Raw genomic sequence first — 24,099 nt, 5'->3', positions numbered from 1 at the left:
TATTAATCTTTAGTCAATGTATCGATAATGGTCTGCACGTACGATACTGAAGTAAAGAAGTGCTGCGGTTGATTAGGGCAGCTGAAAACACGTTTTAGTCACCTGAAAGAAAGCCTTATCAAAATAATATAATTACACAAACAAACTAACTGATCAGTCCTGCAACCCTCATGTTCTGCGAGGTGAATTGTATTAGTTTCTTTCAACAGAGCCTGGTTGTCTTGCCAAGAGCATAGATAACGACTTCAGTTTCCTGTTAGAAACAAAGAATGTAAAGCTGTGTCACGGCAAGGAAAATATTTTAAAGGTGACCTATCATGCAAAATGCACTTTTGTACGTCTTTTAAACATGAACATGTGTCCCCGGTGTTCCAGGGAACTCACCAAGTGTCAGAAAACACAACCCTCTCTATTTTCCTCCATACCCAAATCTCTTAAAAAGGGGCTGCAACGGATCTGATACAGACTGATCCAGATTTGAACACTTCTGTGACGTTACAGAAGTGGCGCTACGGCTATTGGGCCAACTCCACCAATCAGGAGGAGACAGCCACGGACATTGCTGTTCGAAAGCGCTGCAGACGCTGTAGTACATATGCCAGGCCTGTAGATGGTGCTGTTCTCACAGAATCAGCCCATGCAAAGACAGTGTTAAATTGAGCGAAATGAGGAATGGCTAAAATGCATGATCGGTTTGGTATTTTGAAAAATAATAAATATGCCTTATACAGGTATGGTCCTACACTATATTATTCAAATATAGCATGATAAGTCCACTTTAAATAAAGCATTGTGTTATAGATTTATTTTGCTGGCTAAAATATGTTTTGATGACATCTCTGTCCAGCGTAGCAATTTACTTTTCTTCTGTGCCTTACCTACTGTGTACACAGATCAATACCTCATACAACCCCACTTCTAAACATCTAAACTATTGGTTTAAAGACGAACAATGGTAGCCATACATATATTTTAGAAAGGAATTATGTGTATGCCCAGTATTCATGCAGTGTTTTTGGTCTCCAGATGAGTTTGAGAAGTACTGCAGTGACGTGGAGCACACAGCAGCTTGGGGTGGACAACTGGAAGTGAGTTGATGACGTTTTGTCACAGACGCACTGTGCTTTTGCTCGTTGTATTTTTAAATAATTATTTAATTTTTTCCCAACAGTTGCGAGCTTTGACTCAAGTTCTTCTCTTGCCAATGGAAGTGATCCAGGCTGACTCCCCACCTATACAAATCGGAGAGGAATTTGATAGTGAACCTGTCACCCTAATGTACGTTGTGTATATTTTGTTTTTTTTGTCAAAGATTCAGTTTGCATAACCAATACAGTTAATTTAGTAGAAAAAAGTATATTGGAGGAACATAATAAGAGTTTTGGACCCTCATTTCATCTCAAGTTAGACACTTTTGAAAACTGATTACATTATGTCTATCACAAAACACACTAAAGCAGGTGTAGAGACAAACTAGTTCAACATGTAATGAATATACTGACTATATTAAATGACACATTTTAATAAAGCTTTTCAGAATTTAGAAATATTTATATCAGATCTCTTGACTCACAGAATATATTTTCTTATTTTTTTCAGATATATGCGTCACGCCTATGGACTAGGAGAGCACTACAACTCTGTGGAGCAGCTAAAGGATCCCGCTAATGCAGAGGACAGCTGAGAGACAAGCCAGTCTTGGTGTGACTTAAACCAATGTGTGTGATTCAGAGTTTGTTCAAACAGCTCACACCAAGGGACCCTAAATACAATCGTATTTCGAAGGAGACCCCCCCCCCCTCATTTAAGACATTGTTAAGCTGAGGTTAACGGAGAAGCTGGTTGTTTCCAACACACAGTGGTAGGTCTTAGAAGTCAAAAGATATCAGCGGGGAGAGTGATATATATTTCTGTAGACAGTATCACTGTGTGTAAGAAAAAAAGCATAAAAGGGAAATTCATGTGAATTAACAATGTTTTGGGAAGCAAAGTTGTACCATAATAGTTAGGAGAGGATGTAAGAGCTATTGATCATTAATTTGACTCCAAATGTTAACAGTCAGTGAGGGGTTGACAAACTGAACTGAATTGTGGAACTTGTGAATCATATCAATGTTACATAAACTCATAAAATACTAATAAGGTATTCAACTGCTTTGTTTTTAATATTTCTGATGAGTAAGATATTATCATAAATACTGTTTGCAACATGAGACTGTGAAACAGCCATTTTAACCTGCAGTGACCAGCAGGAGGCATGCACACATCTATTCATTCTAGGCATGTGTGAAGCAAAAGTTATCTGTTGAAAATGATTAAATACTTGCATGAACCTCAAACAAGCTGTCACTTTTAAAGCAGATATTGTCTCACTCAGGGTAATGTCTGCGTATTGTAAACGGTACACATATACCAAAGGCCTACAGAACATACTGTAGCTCTAATGAAACACAAAACATTATTTTGCAATTGTCATTAAATAACGTTGGAAATGCCGGTGGTGAAAAGTAACTACATTCACTTTCGTACTGTACTTTGAGTATTTCTAAAGTAGTTTGTTAGTTCATACTCTTCTTCATTATGTGGAAATGTTGTACTATTTACCTAATTAAGTTTGTACAGCTATAGTTTGTAGTAACTTTTAATTGGATTACATTTCATATACAAAGCATACATGAAGAACAGACTACAGAGAAGAAAATCTAATATAAAGAAGAACAGTCAAAAGTAACCAAAGTACTTAAAACTAGCTTTAACTCAAAAATGAAACGATTCTCATGCTTTTATAATCGAGTTACTTCACAGACAATATTAAAGTTGAAGTTGAATCTTTTCTACACAATGAGAACTTTTAATATTTGAAGCTCGTTTTGCTCATAATACTTCAGTGCTTGTATGTAATGGACTTAATAAGGAAGCATTTCTACTTGAAATTTAACTTTGGACATTATTTGGACAAATCCTGCAATTCTAGGCTGTCACCACTAGAGGCTACTACTCTTCTAAAAAATATAAATTGTCGCATAGTTAAGACTTCAAATGGCCAGCAAACATCAAATCAAAAAAAAATAATCAAAAAGCTTTTATTGTCATTGTACAGAATACAACGAGATTTATAGTCACTGCTCCAGCGAGTGCTTTGAAAACAGATATATTAAACACAGCTTAAAAGGTCTGACAGTTACGACCAGCAAGTAGTGCACACAGCTTCGATTAATAAATAAATAAATAAATGAATAAAATAGAATGATGATAAAATATATATGATAAATATTACAGTGTATACGACAGATCATGATTATTGCACAGTGGGGATATGGGGAGTTATTTGTGTGTGTTTAATGTCCTAATGGCCCATGGGAAGAAACTGTTTGTGAATCTGGAGGTGCGGGCTTTCAGTGAACGGTAGCGCCGGCCCGAGGGCAGCAGGTCGAACAGATGACTGGCTGGGTGGGATGAGTCCTTCAGGATGGTACTTATGACATTTTAGTTACAAGTTACATCTTTACAGAAAAGACAGGACATACATTACACAATTGGTAATGGTACACAATGATACACACAACTAATACATTAATGAGACAATATAACTAGGCTTTAAAAGTACTGTTTTTTTTAATGCTTTCGTTACATTTAATTGGTCAATTAAGTGTGATTTCTATTTTGAACTGTTATGTGTGGTTCCCTTCTTTAGTTCATTTGCATTTGGAAATGTAATATTTTCCATATCCATATGAAATAAAGAGTATTACCTTACAATAACTATAATTCTTGACATGCAAACAAATGTAGGCTAGCTGTTTTCTTAAAGAGCACTTTAAACAAGGCAACGTTTAAAATAAGTTATACTAATAAAAAACGCCATATATTGGCATTATAAATAAATGGCAGAGGAAGGCTATCATCAGTGGTGGATAGTAAGAAAGTATTTGTACTCAACTACATTTTGAGGTAGCCTACTTGTACTTTACAGGAGTATTTTTACTTTATGCTACTTTATGCGTCGACTCTACTCCACTAAATGTTGGTAGCCAATAGTGTACTTTTTCTACATTTGGTACTTTAAGTATATGCTTAGACTTTATTAAGACCTTTATTGAGTACAATTTTGAATGCATGACCTTTACTAGTAACAACGTATTTTTTTATACTATTATTGCTACTTTCACTCAAGTACATCTTTCGCGCGCTGATGCAAAACGTCACCGACGTGACAAAAAGCGTTGTGTTGCCATGGAGACCTGAATGAGTGCTGGACGAATATTTTCCCAAAATGACCGAGTCAGTGGTAAGAGCTTTACACGGCAAAGCGAAATCTTTAAATTTGAGTTCAAAGAAAATAAACGTGGTTCCGGAGTGTGTTTCAAGATTACCCAACCTGTCGGTGCTCCTGTTGAAGAACAACTCCATCAGCGCGCTGCCCAATGAGCTGCTCTGTCTGCATCACGTGAGTCTGCTTCGTGTGTTTGCTGTTCCAACACAACTCTTCCAATGTTTTACTCAGCACGCAGATTTGTGTAAATACTTTTCGTTTTGCCTGCAAGCTGGTGGAGCTGAATTTGGGGAATAATGCCTTGAAGGAGCTTCCTGCTGTTTTGGGCCATCTGGAGTCTTTGAAGAAACTGTATTTGTTCAGCAACCAAATTACAGCAGTGCCACCTGATGTGATAGGTAGTTTCTCACTGTTCTGCATGATTAGCACCTTGCAAGTTTTGTAAAGAAAAACAAGTATGATCGTTGTCGTATTTTTTATTTTACAGATGGCTTACAAAACCTTGTTGTGCTGAATCTGAATCACAACCATATTCGAAGACTTCCACCTGAGATTAAAAGGTAATTTAATGGCACCCTAGTCTCCAACATCTTCACACCTGCAATTATAGGTTCTGAACACCAGTTATGCTTTACAAAGTGTGATTCTGCATGTCAGTGATGAAAGAAGTACTCAGAAACTTGACTCAATAAGATAGGACAAGTCGTAATATCTACAGTACAACTACAAGTAGCATAAATGTCAGTAAACATCTTAAGCATTAACATCATTAAGAAGCAAATAGTCATTATGCAGAGTCTGCCTATCAAAATATAGGATTATTATTATTGATGCATTGATACTATGTTCATCATTTTAACCCTCCTGTTGTGTTCGGGTCAAATCTGCCCGATTTACGACTTTCATCAATCATAACTTTTTTGTTTTACATTCGATTGCATTAAGGCTTTATGATATCCTTCACAGTAGACATTTGAACATATACAATTGCTGATCACCACTTTCATTGGATGTTGGATGATTTAGTCAACTTTGTAACACCCATGGTGTTCCCGGCCATAAAGAAAAGGAATTAGTAACCATTTGGAATACACACACACACACACACACACACACACACACCNAGAAGAAGAAGAAGAAAGAGGAAGAAGAAAGAAGAAGAAGAAGAAGAAGAAGAAGAATAATAATAATAATAAAATGATGTTAATTAATAATAAAATAATTACATTATAAACCTGAAATTCTCAAAAAAAAAAAAAAAATGAAAATTAAAAAGTTACTCCGCACGTATGTTGAGTTGACTCCCACGGTTACGTGGGAATACGTTGGGGGCATCTTGGCCCCGGACCGATCACGTTTAGTCACCAACAAATGCAAGAGTGGACCTCTCACTCAACTTCTCAAACAACAGTCTTTTATGTTGCACAAAATATAAGTACCAACAACATTGGAGTGGGAGACGGTGCTGTAAGTCATTGTGATTTCGTGACGATTGATTACACATTCGTAACCCAACACTCCAGTACTCAAAACTCGTATGCGTCAGACAGGCCGTCACGAGACCTGCGAACTCTACACAAGCTACCCCTTTCACTGACACTAGAACCCGGCCCAAGATCCCGACCACTAGGGGACTCGAGCTGTTGGGCGTGGCTGCCACAGAGCCCGACCGTCCAATCGCGCCGGAGGACAGGCGAAATACCTGAAATCATACCCGACTTACTGACCACAAAATGTCTACGAACACACGAAGAAAAGAGGACACATAAGGTACAAACGTATTAACAACAAAAAACCAAGTACAAGTTCCCTTATCCAATACAGTCGCCAAAAGTTTCACACTCCGCGCGGAGGGACCCCCGCGGCCCTCTCGAAGTCCCTCCGGCGTCGCACTCTGTGTTTTCTTGCCTCTTTTCTGCTCAAATCACGTGAACGGGTGAACACCGACAGACACCTGTCACTCAAGGGTGTGGAGCAGGGTTTTCCGACATTTCACGAGTAAGGGAAGGGGAGGTGGATGGACACACTCACGCCAAAGAGCGTAAACTGAAACTAGTTTTCGTTCATTGGCCAGTTCCGGACGTCGTCTCATAGCTAGACGCAAATAAGGACACCACGTAGTTTCTGCGTCTGAGTAACAAGGGTGATTTCATTCCACTCACATTATTCCTCCGTTTTCAACTTCAAGTCACCACACGGGCCCTCGTATATTCCTAAAATATGTGGTACAACTTTTACAATTTTTTTTATACAGAAAACTTGTGCCGCACGCCTTTTATATGCCACAGCACGATGTCGATCTACACACGGACAGGTAGACATTCTTTCCACATCCGCTGACTGTACGTTCCTTCTTTGCCGACCAGGGTGTCTGACAAAGTTGAAATTGTTGACATAAGTTGAAGGTCCCATCACCCTTAACTTGTACGTAACAATTAACACCACACCCCATATAAAAGTACGTGCCTGTGCGTACAAAGTTGTTGTGTGTTTGACTTGTTGTAGTTAAGGCTGGCGATGGTCGCAGAACGCTAGAACAATAATTATTGTTTACGTGCAATTGACTACGTTATACCAACTCCTGGTAAACCCGAATAGGATCTTCCCCACGTTCCTTATCAGGTTCATCCCCCCTCAAAAATATGTTATACAAATTTGTATTTTTATTTTTCCAAATTTTTCAATAACAAAATTACAAAATCTCCTCCACTTGCGATGAGTCGTTAGTTTAGCCACGTCAGTTCGTGCTACACAGCAGTCAATGATGGAACATCAGAAAATGGTTAAAACAACCAGCCCTTATCGCCAGCAGTAACACTGCATCTACTGCAGGTAATAACAGTTCAGATCATGGGGACATTACGTTACCCGCGGCCACTGTCGTGGACACTAACGTCCTCCCGCCCGACTCGCCAGCTTTGCCCGCCTCTCCCACGGAGGCGGAGCAGCCCAGCCATCTTCGTTGCCCCAAACACCGCCACCCATCAACGGCCAGCAAGTGCCAGAGGACCTCGGCAAAACAGAGCCTGCAGGTATATTTTAAAAAGTACCCAACTTGCCTGTACAGTGGGGTAAGGCGCTCATTTTGCAGCTCATGGTTTCAAAACAGAGATTGGCTGGAATATTCATGTAAAAAATATGCCATCTTCTGCTATGCATGTAGACATTTCGGTTCAAGTACGTCAGATGCCTTCACCACAACTGTACCAGAGTACCAACCGCTGTCTCCTGTTACTCATCTGAGAAACTCACTCACTAAAAATGAAATACTATATGACAGTAAAACAAGAATACAGTTTAAAAGGGGAGTGATTTGTAAAATATCCATAAAGAAATAGAAAATCTGTTTACAGTTCTGTTTCAAATGGGTGTTGAGAGATGTATCCATAGATCGCTTAATTTTGCTCTCAAAGTGCACCAGATTGATGCTTTCAACTTCAATATTTAAAAAAAAATCTTCCCGGGGGAGAATGCCCCGGATCCCCCTAGAGGAGGTGAGGACCCCCCCTAGAGGGTGTTAGGTCCACTCCCCACTTATAAAAATAGCACTTTACCCCTGCACCCTCTCTAATCTCAGATGCACCCTGAGTCATTTTGTTCTGGAACCGGGCCTGGCACTAGCGTCATGTGCACACAAGTAGCATGTGTGAAAACTATGCAGAGTCTTGCAGGTCTGTTGCTGATCATTTGTAGTTATATTGTTTGTACATATATGTGTTGGTTGGTAGTTTGTTTCACACGTTTTGCATGGTTTTAATACAGTTTTTTATGTATTGTAGGGTATGTCTGAGTTTTGTTTATTTAAGTTGTATGCAAAGATTACAATGTGATGAAAATGTGATTTATTGTTGGTTGGGACATCAGGGGTCATGTTGCTGATTTCTTTGTTCCACTAGTTGGCCAAGTACGTTGACATGTGTATTTTGCAGGCTTAACAAGGGGATCAATATAAATAGTGGGAATAAAACGATCATATTTATTATAGGCCTTTATATTTATTTGATGAGAATAGACTCTTATACTTCTAACATGCTATATGATTATAAAGCTGAACAATTATTTGCCTTTCAGGTGTCTAAGTTATAAATGCATATGAACAATGTTTGACAAAACGGTTCCAGAACTCAGAAAGTTAGGTTCAAGAAATAACTTAATGCATTTAAAAATATCAATTTTGTTTCAGTTTGAATATAATCTGTTGGTCTGTATAATCTGTGGTCGTCCAGGCTGTTGGAACTGGAAATATGCTCACAGTCATCATGAGGCTGTATAGCTAAAATCTAAAGAATGTCTGCTAAGTACATACACAGCTTCATAATTTTTCCACATTGCTTAGCTATTTTTTTTCTCCATTCCTGACCTTGAACCTCACTGTCTTTTATTAAGGGTCTTCTTAACATTTTCCAGTGGCACAATGCCTTTAAACTAGAGACACAGTTAAAGTTTGGAACCTGCACCTTATGATTTGAAACCACACAAAGCTAATGTAGCATTTAAATATTTGCTACATGAAGGCAGGAAATACTGTATAAATTGTGGTATTTTTTTATAAGAAATAAAAGATTAGAACAAATTTTGATTCTGAAAGCCTCATGACCTTAGCTTTAACACTGACATTATAACAAATCAGTTGTTGACTTGAAATGTACTTCTTCTCTGTCTCTATGACAGGGGTGTCCAAACTCTTTTCACCGCGGGCCACATATAGAAACATATACGAAGGGCTGGGCCACTCACTAGAGGTGAGGTGTGATATTGCCTCATAAATTCAGTTATAAGTTGGAAAAATCAATCAAATCTAGGTAAATTATTCTTTACACTTGAAAATGCTTTAAGAAAAAAACAGCCTACATCACAGCTCTCCATAGTTTCATTTATTTTGTTAGAAAAAGTGTTGGCAGGTCATTCCTTAAAACAGAAGCTTCAGATTACTTATAAGAGGAAATATGAAGGGTATATTTCAAGGTTGTTATGTAAATGTGTTATTGGGCTTTTTTCTTTTCAAATTAGATTTGTAAGAAAATGTTTTCAACTTTAATTGACTGAATTTATTTGAAAATTGGACTTGTTAACATATGAAGGTAGATATGGTGCAAAATGCGAGAGTGTGTAAAAACTGATGTGAGCACTTGCAGAAAATAAATCTGAGCTTGTGTGCATACATTTACACTTGTATAACATATCCACGTATATGTGAACCAAATTTGAAGTCACAGAAGAAAAAATGGATTTAGTGATGAAATGTTCACTTGCAGAAAAATATATATTTTTAAAATATATTTTCCATTACAACTGCAACCTGGTTATTACAACCTCTCAAACCTCACATTGACGAATCTGCGGCCTTGACTTTTGCTACAATTCTTGCGAGGAATGGTCCGCGGGCCGCATTTGGCCCCCGGGCCGTAGTTTGGACACCCCTGCTCTATGACTTCTTAATATTCTGTGACCGGCAGCCTGTATCTCTTATCCTCTCACAGTGCTCAAAGTACATTTGACAGTTTGAAATGAAATCCACAAATGCATTACAGCATATTGTATTAAAAACACAGTATAAGGGGGAAAAAAATCTGATTACTGACTTTTAAGAGACATATCAAGTTGCTTCTGATAAACTTGAAAGACTTATCATTCAACCAGTGCATCAACCTTACCCTCTGCCTTAAGCATAGTGAGGAGTAAAATTAACCAAGTCATAAACATTATAACAAAGCTGTTGAGATAGGAGCCTTTGATGGAGCTTTTTATGTGCTTCTCTGTCACCAGTACAATTAACCTCCTAACTAACCTCAGGTTCTTGCCTGACAAGATAGCGTAGGGCCTGCAAAGGGCTGGGATCTGCTGCTCTCCTCCAAAATGAATGACAGTGAAGCCATAAAGAAGCTTGTGAGCTCTGGAAGCCGCCCCCCCCCCCCATCTATATCTCGTGTTGAACCGCTTTGGAGTTGATAAAGCCCAGGGATGAGTTGGACTGCTGTGATATTCCTGCCACATTCTTCCACATAAAGTTCATTGTGACCAGGGCTCTTTTCTTCTCGCCCTCATCTCCTCTTCTCCCCCCTTCTTTTCTCACTCTCTCTTATCAAGTCTGGCAGAAGCAGACAGTGACTTGAATTAAGCGCTGGTCGGGGGGGAGCTGCTTGGAGCCGATAACAATACAAAATGGATTTTCTCAAACAGAGAAAAACAGCTGTCTCCATTATTTGAATGCTTCACCTTTCCCCGCTCCATTAATTGGCTCTTTGATCACAGGCAGAGGTGCACAGTGACTGATAAGGAATAGGTTATTAGTAAAGTAGCCTGGAGGACCAGGAGGCGGCCGGCTGTGCCGGGCTGCAGGAGATGAGATAAAGGCGTGGTAATGCCGGCGTGAGAGAGTGCCGGTGAGTGATAGGGCCGTGCCGGCTGGCCCTCGCTCTCGCTTTGGCTCACGGGCGACGGAAAAAGAGCAGCAGCAGGACGAAGTGTGATATAGCAGCTAATGCAGGACTGTGATTCAGCTTGTGGGGGGATAGAGTGTGGGATTTGATTCCATAACGGCTTGCTCCTTTAAGTGTAGATCTCTCTCTCTCTCTTCCTTCCAGTCTACCCCCCACCTCACCCACTCTCACAAAATCAAACTGTGTGACAGGAAATTTCCTCTGCGCTTTTCATATTGGCCTGATATGTGGTAAATGTTAGGCCTATGGTAGCCCTCGAGGAGAGAACTAGAAGGAGGGGGTGCATTGACATTACCCCATCTAGGGCATTTAAAAAGATGGGCGGCTCCTTTGATGTTGCACTGAGCTAAATTCACTGCTTTAAATCTGATGGAATTTTCACTATAAGCCTGTTTATGTATTTTCTTACATTCATGGACAAGGGGCGATTTGCCACACTTCTCAGCTGAGGAAAGGCATCTTGAAGAAGTCACTATCTTGTAATCCTCTCTCTCTCTCCCTCTCTCTCTCTCTCTCTCCCTCTCTCCCTCTCTCTCTTCATGAAATAGGACCGGAGGGGACAAGCAGTGTATTTGTGTGTTGTAAAGCTTGGTAAGAAAAGAGGGGAAGTGTTGATATTAAATTACAGAACACAAGGTTATCTAGTTCCTGCACATGGCTATAGGCTGCCCTGGGCCAAGCCTAATCTGCTAATAGCGTTCACACCGAATGACATTATTAAGGAACTGGGCCCATGTGTCAGGCCTCTCTCTGGCTCACTCTCTGTACATCTCTCTCTTGCTTGCTCTCGCTCTTTTTCTCTGCTCTCAGTCACACACAGGGAACAGTAGAGACAAAAATAAAAATAGCTAAAGAGACAGGGGGGCAGAGATAGATGAGGAGAGCTGGAGGAAGAGATAGGAGTGGAGAAACTAAAATGAGAGAAAGACGGAGGGAAAAAAGGGAAGCATGTAGAAGTTGGGGCTAAATGGGCTGAAATACATTCTATTATCAGTGCCATTTGTTTGAAAATGGCCTGCAAATATCCTAGTTTAAAATGATTTTTGACTTTTTTTTTAAGAGAGCATACAAAACACCTGTATGTTGGGAATTGTGACCCGCCAAACAACATTGAGGAAGGTTGTCAGAGTTGAATTAGGGCTAGTAAGTTAGTCAACCAGAGGGGGTAACATGCAATAAAAGCAGAAGGGGAAAACTTGCCATTGGACCAGAAAACACTACATTTTCTGTCACCTTACATCTCCTCCACAAAAACACACTATGCGTCCTTGTGCCCCTGGGGGATAGTGAAAACTCACTGTGAGGATTCAACAGCAGATACAAAAATCTTTATATTCTTTTTGTTTTTTTACACTGCCTGCCCCCTTCTTCAATCTCACTCTTCGCCAAGCAGCATCCTGTAATCCAGCGTGCAGCTATTGTAGTTGAAACAGCCACAGTTGTTTCACACAAATGGAAATGAACATTCAAGTATAAACAGTTTCAGACACACATGCTTGTTCAATGCGGAGGGAAAAGAGCCGGGAAATTAAGATCACATCCAAAAGTATTTTAAACGGTTCATAACTTCTAACATTTTAAACGGTAAACTTCAAACAATCTCCTGTACAAAGCAAACAATAAATCGGAGGAAGTAGGAAAGCAATCCATCGATTACATCATTAAAAAAGTGGCTTTTAAACCCTTATAAAATGGGTTATGCTGCCCTTTTGCTGTGCTAAGTAAGGACACGTTTGACTTTCTCAAATTCTCATCAAACTCTTCAGGACAGACAAGCTGCTTAACCTCAAGAACTGGCAGACTATCAAGCACTGCCTTATCATAGCAACTAACCTCTTGATATTTGACATTGACTTTGTGAGCAAGTATATGTTTTCCCTCCTGCATGTGTGTGTATGCATGGGTGTTTAAGTGCCAAAGCGAACATCTTGCTGGATGTGAAGTCAGGAGGTCTCTTCCCATGCGGGCAGCCAGTAGAGGAGTGATTGATGGCTAATAAGGGCTGGATGAGGAGCCGGGGCCAAACATACTGTATACTGCCTACTGTGGCTTTACCGCATGATGGATGGCCCGCTGTGATACAGGGCCCACACATACACATGATGCGGCTCTGAGCGTATGCGTGGACATGCTTCTATGTGGGCTCTGTGTGAGAGTGTTGATGTAAGACGTGCATATTGATGTGGAAAGGTTCATTTACAATTTTGTGTAGTTTTATGATTGATTTAAATGTGTTGAATGAGTGTTTTTAATGCACCAGGTAATACACTTTACTCTGACTGTGCAAAAAACACTGACATTAGCTGATTTCCATGCATCACTACACTCAGTGTAGTAACTTTGGAAGCAGTTATCTCACGTTGTATTTTCTCCCATAAGCCACTGAGCCAAATCACATCCTAAAACAGTTTACCATGACACTCAGTGGGACATCACACTCCATCAGTCATCTTGTTTCCCACTGTTTCCCGCTCAGTGGATCCATCCCATACCATTCAAACACCACCCAGAATTCTCCTATAGACGCCGCATGGAACCTCCTATAAACCCTGCAACATATGGATAGTTGAGAAATCCTATTTTATCTTCCAGGTTAGTTCGATCGGTGATAAATTGGTCCTCACAATGGAGTCTAACCTTGACTGCAGTGTTTGTGCATTCAGAAAAACAGACGGAGACTAAAACATACAAGTGATTAGGACCGCAACTAACAACATTTTCATCATTGTTTTTAGATAATCAATTAATTATTAAATCTATGGAAGGTCAACTAATGATGAACATTTCCCAAAGTCAAAAGTAACGTCTTTAATATTGATAGACCAACACACCAATACATAAAGATATTACATTTACGATTATTTAAAGCTGAAAAGAATTGCAGATTTTAAGCTGAAAATCTATTAAAGTAATAAGTTCATGATAAAATGTATGCCAATTAATTATCTGTTGATGGACTAATTACTTATTTGACTTATTGTTTCAACTCTACAAGTTATAAATGTGCAATGCTTTACAATAAATAACATCAGTGGCGTCTAGAAAATACCCAATAGATGTCAAAATAAAAAAAACATAGTCAGTTTTCTCTCTCTGTGACCTCAGGCAGTATTGTCCTCAACTCATGACATTATTCAGCATATCTAATGTTTCTGCATACATTCTGAGCAGTAATAAATAAACCTGTCCATTAACCTAATGTGCAAATAATGGCAGTGTTTCCCAGAAATAACTCATTCTAAAGGCACATGGAGTTCACTATTAAACATGAGTTCAACTTAACTAAATCATACATCAGGAAATGTAGTGACTGACTGTTGGCCACATTGAGCATTTAGAGAATATGGGACTGCCTGTGATGTACAGTATCTTTTACCGTCCTGAATGAAGCACCGGAGCAGGGCTGTAAATCAGCAGGGACTATTTTCTTCCCTCTCAATCTTCTCCTTTACCTTTAGCTTCTTTTATTGGTTCTTCTGTATAAGACTGTTTTTCCAGTTCTTACACACTCAGAGATGTACTCATGTTAATCATATAGAGGACACAGATTAAAGTGTATCCTTAAAAAACAGGTGTGACTGATGAAACCACGGCAACACCATAGATTATTACTGCTGTCCGCACAGGCAAGCAGACGCCATAAGCACCCGGAGCGCTCCTGCGAAAATTTATAGCTTATTCCTGAGCATCCTTTACACCCCCTGGCCCCTCTTCCATCCACCCATCCCTGGACCTCTGTCTCCCCCATCACTCCTTACACAGCACCCCCCCCCTGGCTTCCCCAGCTGTTGTGCACCTGGATACTGGCCTAAGAGAGGGATGGGAATGCATGCCATCCATCTCTCTGAGGAGGCATGTGAAGTTTGTGTGTGTGTGTTTGCAGGGTTTGCTGGAGCTTTCTTGAATTAGAAAGACATGGGAGGAGTTGGGCTGTGATTGGTATAACTCAATGATAGGGTTTTACTACTTAACAGACCCTGCAAAAATGGTAGTAAAAAAAAAAACAATAAGGTGTTTTTCTCTTTATCGAACAATCTGCAGTTTCTTTTCTAGATGAATCTATTAATGGGTAAGTCTATCAAATCTCCATCCTAGTTTCTCAAATTCCAAGGTTCAATTGTCTTATTTTGTAAATCCAAAACCCAAAGATATGACTCTTTTATGATAATTAAATCAAAGAACAGCTCAATATTTAAGAGAAATCAAATAGTATTTTTCTGATAATTCGCAGGAAAACTTATTTATTTAATCCATTTTCCAAAAAAGATTAGTTTTCTGTCTTTCGATCAACTTATCGAGTAGTTGGCCAAATCATTGCAGCTCTAACTGTTCCTACTGTGTTGTAAATATATTTCCAGTGTGCTATTTTACTAGTTATGTTTGTCCTGGTTTTCACAAATAACGTTTTTATATTAATGATTTGACGAAAGTTGAAGAAAGCATGAAAGTATCACTTGAATATTAATCACTTCATTAGGTCGTCCCTGTGGACAATATAAGATTCATTGATTCCAGTGTTATGTATTAATAAGAATTAAAATGACAGAAGCACCACAGGCACATCAAGCCATCATGTTGATTAAAAGCTATATTATTGGTGAATGATTTGTTTGTGGAATCAATTTTTCATTCTAAATGTCATATTTAGAGTTTTGCATTTCAGATTGGCTGAGATATTCTCCTGAAATATACATGGGACTTCTCTGCTGTCCCATGGCACACAGATTTGATTGGTTTGAGAGGGAAGGAAGATGGATGAAAATCGTCTGGGGCTGGTTGTCTGGAGACCAGGGGGAGGTTGCAACGTTGTTCTTTATCTGCGTGAAATGTCTCAGATCGGAAATGGCAGCTCCCTTATGGATTGAAATCTAGACACAAAGCGCATACTAATGAGAGAACTGTACACAGAGAGAGACATAGGGAGAAGACGTGAGCACTTTGCAGCAACAGTTATTCAAACATACCGAAAGAAACTGTGGTATAAACCTAAAGTTAGATAAACTGAACAGTAGTGCTAGTCATGTGTTTGTGACTTGTAGTAATTGTTTCTATACATAGTCATTATTCTATATCAGAGGATTGAAAAGACACTCCTAGGCTCTGACAAATTTGTATTTGGAGACTTAATAAGGAGATCAGTGAATGTCTTCATCAAGCTTTTGCGCCAACTTTTTTCAAAATGTAATACAGCATTCGGGACATTAAGTAGTGTGTTGATACAGAGTTTTCAACCACACTGCTAGCATAAGCAGTTAAAACCGTGCCTTAATAAGATTCTTCATTTCAATAAGTATTCTGACTGAATCATATTTTGAGTATCAGTATTAATCTGTGACAGCAGTGTTTCCTGGTCACTCTGTTGATTCTTATATCCTTAAAGATCTATATGACATCTAATGTTTCCTGGTGTGTTCTGTGACTTAGTTTTACACACATACTGACAATGATCAAAGGTTTACGTTACGTTTAGTTACATTTCTGTAACTGAACTGTGCTGAATGGAACCTCTTTCTTTTTAGCAAACAAAGACACAGACATCTGATAAAAAGTTAATTAACTGTCTTCTAACTCCACAGCTTTCAGTTGACCGGCAGACAATTGCTAAACTTTGTTAGTAACAAGTTCCTTTTAATTCGGATTTACAAAGTATCACTGCCGTGTCACATAACTTATTCTCTTCTGCCTCCCATCCACACAATAAACAGCTCTCATTGTTATATCATCACGTAAGATCACATTAGTATACAACTTTAACTTTCCTTTAAATGGTAATATCCAAAAATGAGATCCCAGTAGGACTGCAACTAATGAGTACTTACATTTTTTTGGTATATAAAATGACAAAAATAGTAATAAATGTTCATCAGACAAAAAAAAACTGCATTTTCTTTTCCTTTTTAAATGAAAAATGACTTCTAGTATTATTCGATTGAATATCTTATAATGTCTAATATCTACAGCTCTAAATCCTATTAAGTCCTAGTTCCAACTCCTCTCTTCCATGGAGAGGTACGTCGGGCTATATGAGGTCAAATAACTGAGAGGATCATAAAACTATTTCCTCCATCACACCGTCTCTCTCTCTTTGTGTTTCTTCGCTCTGACATCTTGGATTCATCTTTCCTTGCTGTTCATCTTTCTCCACCGTTCTTTTCACTCCTGCGTCATCTTGAATTTATAGTTTCATCTGTTGCTTTCTTCTCTGCTATCACTCTTGACATCTTGCATTTAGAAGTCCACCCTTTAATATTCTACCAAGTTGGACTAATATTCACTCCGTCAGTTCATTGCTCTCTCCCTGTCTGTCTCCCTGTCTGTCTCTCAGATCTATAGCTAATGTTTAACCAAGCTGTTCTACACTGTATTATTCAGCGCTGTGTGTGAGCCGCCGTCATCAGACATGTATGCCTGACATGATGCATCGGCTCTGTTTAATTATAGAGATGCTGAATAAATATTTACAGATGGCCGATCCGTCTTCTCCCGGCCAGGCCCACAAATGTGATTTATGAACCGTCAGTTAATGCGGAACAACCGGCTGTCATTGTTTCTGTATGGAGGCTGGATATTATACACTGCATGTATGTAACACAGCCAGCTTTATGGTGTACAGATCTCAGGTACGGCTACGTTAATGCATGCTGCTTTATTTGCTAAAGAAGCTTTCATGTCTTTTCAATCACAGTACCAGCAAAGGTAAATGGAATACATTTAAGTTTAAAAACTCTGCCCTGAAATAACCTCACTGTGTGGATTGTGTCTCTCTTCCCTGAACTAAACTGTATTTCTTTCGTCTCCAAAGTGTAACTGTATCCCCCATAATTTAAATTGTAAAATAGAATTCTTAAATTACATTTTTAGTTAAGAGCCATTTGTTAACTTGAGACTTTTCCTCAATAGACTGATTACATCTTATAATTTGCAACTAATTGCAACCCTAGACATTTCTAAATCAGATGACGCAGGCCATACAGTTTAACATTTTGAATCAATGCAAGCAAATAAATAGCGTTCTAATTTAGAGGGGAAATTATGAATAAAATTAAACCTGACCTAATTCGAGCCAGAGGGAATTAGATCCTGAATCAAGCCAAACCCAGAGAGTCAGGATAATCGGGTTTGGGCTGGGATTCAAAGCTCAAGATTAGCAGCTCCTGAATCCAAAGCAGTCTATTACAGGCGTGGGCGGCTGAGAGGAAACGGTGGAGCTGCAAGGCCAGTTATTATGAAAAAATACCTAAAACTGTGCCTTTACATACTGTATGCTTGGACAACTTTTATATGATGAAACAAAAGTGACCTGTAATCAAACTCACTTTTAGTCATTGACTTTTTAGAAGCACGAGACCTCAATCCACATTAGGTAACGCTTCTCACAGTAAAGCATACAGCAAAGCCATATTTGTTTAGAACAAATAATGTATTTTTTAGTATCTCTTGTAACTGTAGGTCAAAGCTTCCAAAGGTAGCTCAACTAACATGCCAGTATTTATTTAAGAACCATAACTGGAGTCTCGTAACCTCAAATTCAACCTGATCTAGTCGACTTTAGACTTTATGAGTGACATTTATGTGAGCTCTGAGTTGGAGCGAGTTGTATATGTCTGTGTTGTGCATGACTTCTCCCTCCACCACCGGGAGAAGAAAGTACAGTAAAAACACATTAAGCATTTCACTTCAAAACTCACTGGAGTGCTGCAATGTTTCCTAATGCTCTCGTTTTTACGGCACACAACAGAGTCTTTGTGGGTGTGTGTGTGTATAAAGTATGACGGTCCACTTGCATGAGTAACTATGTGTGTGTGCGTGTGTGTGTGTGTGTGTGTGTGTGTGTGTGTGTGTGTGTGTGTGTGTGTGTGTGTGTGTGTGTGTGTGTGTGTGTGCTGCGTGCGTGCGTGCGTGCGTGCGTGCGTGCGTGCGTGTGTGTGGTTGCATGCCTGCTGGTGCTCCACAGCCATCTGGTATCTGGTCAGTGTAGTGAGCCTCTGGAGGGCACCTGGCCAGCAGCTTGCTCACCTGGCGCTGCTCACCGCTGCCAACCACCACACCTGGCCTGGCCAACACACAGGGAGAGAGAACAGATTGCAGAATACAGCCAAAAGCACTCCTACCGACAGCATGAAATAATGCAGTGATACAGGATATATGATCCGCTCGCAGCATAATGGACGCTACGAAAAATGTGAGACTTGTGAATTACTGCACAATTGTTGACTTCACCAGACATATCTTAGTGCCATCCACTAATCATTGCTAGGATACCAGACTCTTCCTTTTTAAGATTCCATAATGAGTGATGCTGACTTCCAGTGCATCTGTCCCAACAGTGTGTGCCAGTCTGTGCCAACCCATCCATTTAGCATACGATGGCACTTCCTTCCTGCAGGTTGTCCTCTGCTATCAATTACACTCTCCTCTCCCTGCAAGATAGATGCTCTTTGTCCCCTGTCTCACACACACACACACGCACACATACACACACATGGGCGCTCACACCCAGAGGGACAGACACCTGCAGAGTGTTTGTCACCTCTTGTGTTGGCATCTGCGACCGCACGGCATTGTGGGAGAGACGGCCATCTGGTGTCGGCAAGGCTGGATTGGAAGGGGGCAAGTGGGCACGGTGCATCATGCTGCTCTTTTCTGTCGGTCGGCGCTGTGTGGAGTGTTGTGTTGTTATGTTTTTGCTCCCTTTGGTGAAGCTAAATTAACGTAGCAAACGAAAAATGCAATACTTAATTCTACATTTAATAGGCATTTAATGCAACTGTGATACTATGTAAAAAGAAGGCTGATTGTAGCTTTAGTTGAGGCAGTATCACTTTCTCTTGAGGAAATTCAAGTTGTGCTAATCACACAAAAGCAACATACCATACAGAATGTTTTTGATTCATTAAAACCGCATGCAAACTGTTGCCTTTTGTCAAGTTGAACTCTCTCCTAATTATCTTGGAAATGTTTACCCCTCCTCACAGGCAGACAGCACATGAAGGCTTGATTGACATGACAGTGGCTGCAAAGTTTCCTCAATTATCCCGGCAAGGTTACGATTGCTGCCTCTTGATTCACAGCAGGTCCTTGTCATTCTGAACACAGAAATAATAAACTCTTTTCTCTGCCTACGCCGCTGTAACCTATGAATTTTAAATCTGTTGAGATTGTATATAAAATATGGACAGGGAGCTAGAACCATTAAAAATGATTGTGGTTTTTAAAACATGTGGAGTGAGCTGAGGAGAGCTTTAGCTTTGTTTTTGTTGCTTTGTAGGTCAGACTAGCATTTTTGTGCAGACTGAAATACCTCAACACTCATCAGATAAACTGCCATTTAATGGACAGCCATTCATGGTCCCACAGATTGAATCAAACTGACTCGTGATCATGTGACGTTTCCTAAAGCGCAATTGTGAGGATGCTTTCTTTGGTAATTATTCAAATATTGTATTTAATGATGGATTGATTGCTATGAAATGTGGCATTATTATTTGACCCATCATGACTGCATCATGACCCCTTAACTGTTGATCTGTTACCATTTATATTTGTTCAATACTTTGATATATATAAAAAATATCAACATTCCAATCAGCCACAGCTCTACTTACTGTAGTTTTAGGACATTTAGGAAACCAGGAAAACATAAATAGTGATATTATAACTGCTAAACATCAGCATAATGTCATTGTGAATATTTTAGCTTGGTGATGTTAGCATGTAGCTCAAGTACACACCGACTCAGAGTCGGCGACTCTGGTTCAATCGTACATTAAAAAAAAAGTTGGACCCTGCATTCAAACAAAGTCCTACTTGAGAATGTTTCTGTGTCCCCATTCACTATGCTGAGGAAATTCATTCTTGTTATATTTCTGTTGACATAAGCAAATGTGCTTGGCTAGAAACATACAAACATATTGGCTAGAGGGTTAGAAAATACAGCTGAGCAACAAAAGAACATTTTCTTATGGTCAGCCTTGACTGTCACAACTTAAGAATATATACAGCATCTTTCTGTAAAAACCAAGCGAATGTTGTTTTTGAAATATTCCCAACATATTCTAGGTTCAGCTATTTCACTGAACAGCAACTTTGACCATAGTGTGATTTCGTTAAAAAACATGTGCTTCACAAGTAATGACGCATTAATAAACATGGAAGTTTAGGAGGATGTGGTCTATCTGGAGGAAATGCTTCAGAATGAAGAACAAACAATGACAGCATCTTTGTGAAGGACTGGATAGAGTCAGATTGAGATATTAACCCATATATTCCTGAAGGACGTTCAGTTGGGCGGGACGTTCATTTGGCTGGTTGGTTGGGTTGTGGGCCTGCACATCCAGACAGATGTTCGGCCAGTCAAGCCTGCAGCGCCACAGGCAGTGTGTGTTCTAGAAAAACCCGGAGACCAGATGCTGCTACCTGGTGTCCCACCCGCCTGCTGCTCCGCTACACTGGGCATGCTCCAGTAGCCATCACTTGACCTCAAACTGGGTTTTGAGATTGTGTGCCGTCAATCATATTAATGATAGAGTAGAGTGGACTGAGAACTGAAAGACTTCGTAGGGTTTGACTCAGCGGGTTCACCTCTGACGGGCTGGATTTATATTCCTGTTTGTTTTTTAATAATGAATAGGAAAAGGGTGAAATACTTGAACATGAGTCAGAGGATTAGCATTTTCTAAGTCTGAATTGAACCAGAATGTAAGGAGTAATATTAACACCACAACAGATAATTAGAATCGAATATCACACAAATATATTATTAAGGGGAAATGAAAGCATCAAAACACACATCTTAAAACACCACATGGCATCCTACTGGGCGAACCATCAGAAGTAACATCAAAAGATAAAATGCAGCATCTACCTCATTCAGCCTGGTTTTCCCTCCAGTTTTGTTCTCATATAAATAAACAGTCAATTTCTCCCGAACAAACAGAAAAACACATTCCTCATCCCTCTCCAAGGTCCCTGTCATTACCAAGCCCGAGGAAACTTTCGAAGAGATTCAAAGACATGAAAGATTAAAGATGTATTTGTTCTTTTGAAGTTCCCACAACACTGTTTTTGTCTTATTTATTTGCCAAATGCAGCTTTGTAGTGGTGTGTTTGCTTTGTGCTTGGTGCTGACCCAGAACTGCCAGAGAGAGGTTGTTGGCCCGATGGCCCCGCTCTTGTTTCAAAACTCCCCCTAATGAGGATTCGCTAAGTAAAGGCGTTGCTTCCTTGTAACCTCAAAGGACAGACGGTTTACTTGCTTGAATTCCAAATGTTATTTATATTTATTGGGGTGTAAAATTTGAAGAAGGAAGCCGAATATTAGACTGGTACATCTGGCTGGCTTTGTTCTGTAGCATCTTTTTATAGTCTGGTATGCTTCAAATCCCATCATTTATAGATTATCTTTCTCAATTCTTTATCTATATTAACTCATGCGCTTCTGTTCAATTGTGTTGATTTGATTAAGGGACGATACACTTATTGTTACATCTGGTGTCTTTTTCATCGCTTTCTTCCCATTGATATGCATCAATGATTGCATGCAAACTTTCACCTTTTCTCACATTTGGTTGCCCTTTTTAGATTCAAAAGTCACACATGAGTTACACTGCTCTGATCCGATGCTTGGATTTCAATTAAACTTCGGATTCTAATAAGAGCTCATTGTTCTTGTTTTTATTAGCTTCTCTATCTCCTTGGATTCTTCAGGCATATCTCAGTTTGCCTTGCATCAATGCATCTCTCTGCTCAAACCCTGGAGTGCCAGCGGAGAATCATACTGCCCCCTAGTGTCCACAGCCATTAGGAAGACAACAGAATTGATTGTGCAGCCATCAAGCAGACAATACCCTGGTACTCTGCCAGTGGCTCGATACCAAGATCTGTCATGGGCAGCAATGCACAACAATAGATTCTACTGATTGGAGTGGTGCACACTCCTGGCTATGACACTAGCCTACCGCTCGCTATTGAATGGCTGTTTTTCTCTCTCTTCAGCCACAAGTCCCCTAATTCAGCAATCAATGCTACTCATTTGAATAGCACCTCTGCTGTTGCCCCGAGGAGAGAAGAGGAGAAATCAGGGTGAGCCGGTGTCAAATCATCTCTCTGAGGGGAAGACCGCAATCATGGCTCTGATGGATCTCTGAAAATGACTGAACATGTTAAAGTGTTGCAGTAGGGAAACCATGATGGGCTTTGTTTTACTGGAACCAGTTGCACAAAGTTCTTAAAGCGTAAGAAAAGAAAAGTCCAGATTTATATACAACCAAAGACAACCATGCAAATGATAGATTTAGTGTAGTACTGAAACTTGATGATACAGAGAGTATAATAGACTGATTTTGACCTTCAGCAGCATTTTCATCACATACATTAAAATAAAAGCTTGTTCCCAGCATCCTATGTTCTGTTTTTAGCTATCATATACTTTGCCTTTCTAGCTCTTAGATGCAATGTGAGCTCAAACAGCCATAGGTTCCTCTGCAGACATCCTAAGTAAGTGCTCCAAATGACAAGTCAGACTAAATACCCTGTAACAAACGATACAAGACTGCAGAAAGCGCTTTAACAAAGGAGGAATGTAATGAGACCAAGGTGCCTTCTCCCCAATACATCATCCTGAGTGAATTTGCCAACATCACTCTCTTTACCTCCGAGCATGGTAAATGAGAATGTATGCCCCCGCTACTTTGTCATTCTTTACTTTTTTTTACCCCAATGAGGTAGCCATGCCAAGCGAGACAGATATTTCCACCAAAGGCAATATCCCCTCGCAGTAATTATATCAGAGTGAGAGAATGGCTCATTAACATATGCTAGGCATGTCAGGAATTTACAAGCGCCTTTTGTAGATGCCTCTCGTCAGTGTGCTGCTCCCATCCGTATGGTGTCTCCTTTGAGGATGCAACCTCCTCATTTCCATAGACGTCAATCAAGCTGAGCGTGGTTTTTAAGAATATTCTGTACAAAAACACAGGGCTCTCTGAATGTTGCAATCATAGGGGACAGCTGATTGATATGGGAAAAGTGTTTCTTGATGAAAACAAAGCGATGGGGGCAGAATTGTCTTGACGATGTTTCATCAATGAGGAGTGGGTGGCAGAATTTGTATTTGCTTATCTGCCTGTATATGTGTGAATACATGCTCTGGACACCAGACAGACAGACAGACAGACAGACAGACAGACAGACAGACAGACAGACAGACAGACAGACAGACAGACAGACAGACAGACAGACAGACAGACAGACAGACAGACAGACAGACAGACAGACAGACAGACAGACAGACAGACAGGCAGACAGACACACAGACAGACAGACAGACAGACAGACAGACAGACAGACAGACAGACAGACAGACAGACAGACAGACAGACAGACAGA

The 24,099-nt window shown here is 39.9% G+C and overlaps 1 protein-coding gene across 1 annotated transcript; it reads left to right on the top strand.

Annotated features, from left to right (window-relative positions):
• Positions 1-979: 979 nt before the first annotated feature.
• otud6b (OTU deubiquitinase 6B) lies at positions 980-2,414 on the top strand. The gene is made up of 3 exons (XM_010780247.1): positions 980-1,088; positions 1,172-1,278; positions 1,600-2,414. Exons 1-3 carry the CDS (start codon positions 1,005-1,007, stop codon positions 1,682-1,684), a joined length of 276 nt encoding a protein of 91 aa, XP_010778549.1. The 5' UTR covers positions 980-1,004; the 3' UTR covers positions 1,685-2,414.
• The last annotated feature ends 21,685 nt before the right edge of the window (positions 2,415-24,099 follow it).

This window comes from Notothenia coriiceps, unplaced genomic scaffold (genome assembly GCF_000735185.1).
Source record: "Notothenia coriiceps isolate Sejong01 unplaced genomic scaffold, NC01 NC01_scaffold00021525, whole genome shotgun sequence".
Taxonomy (NCBI): Eukaryota; Metazoa; Chordata; class Actinopteri; order Perciformes; family Nototheniidae; genus Notothenia; species Notothenia coriiceps.
This window is presented reverse-complemented; position numbering and strand designations above follow the sequence as displayed.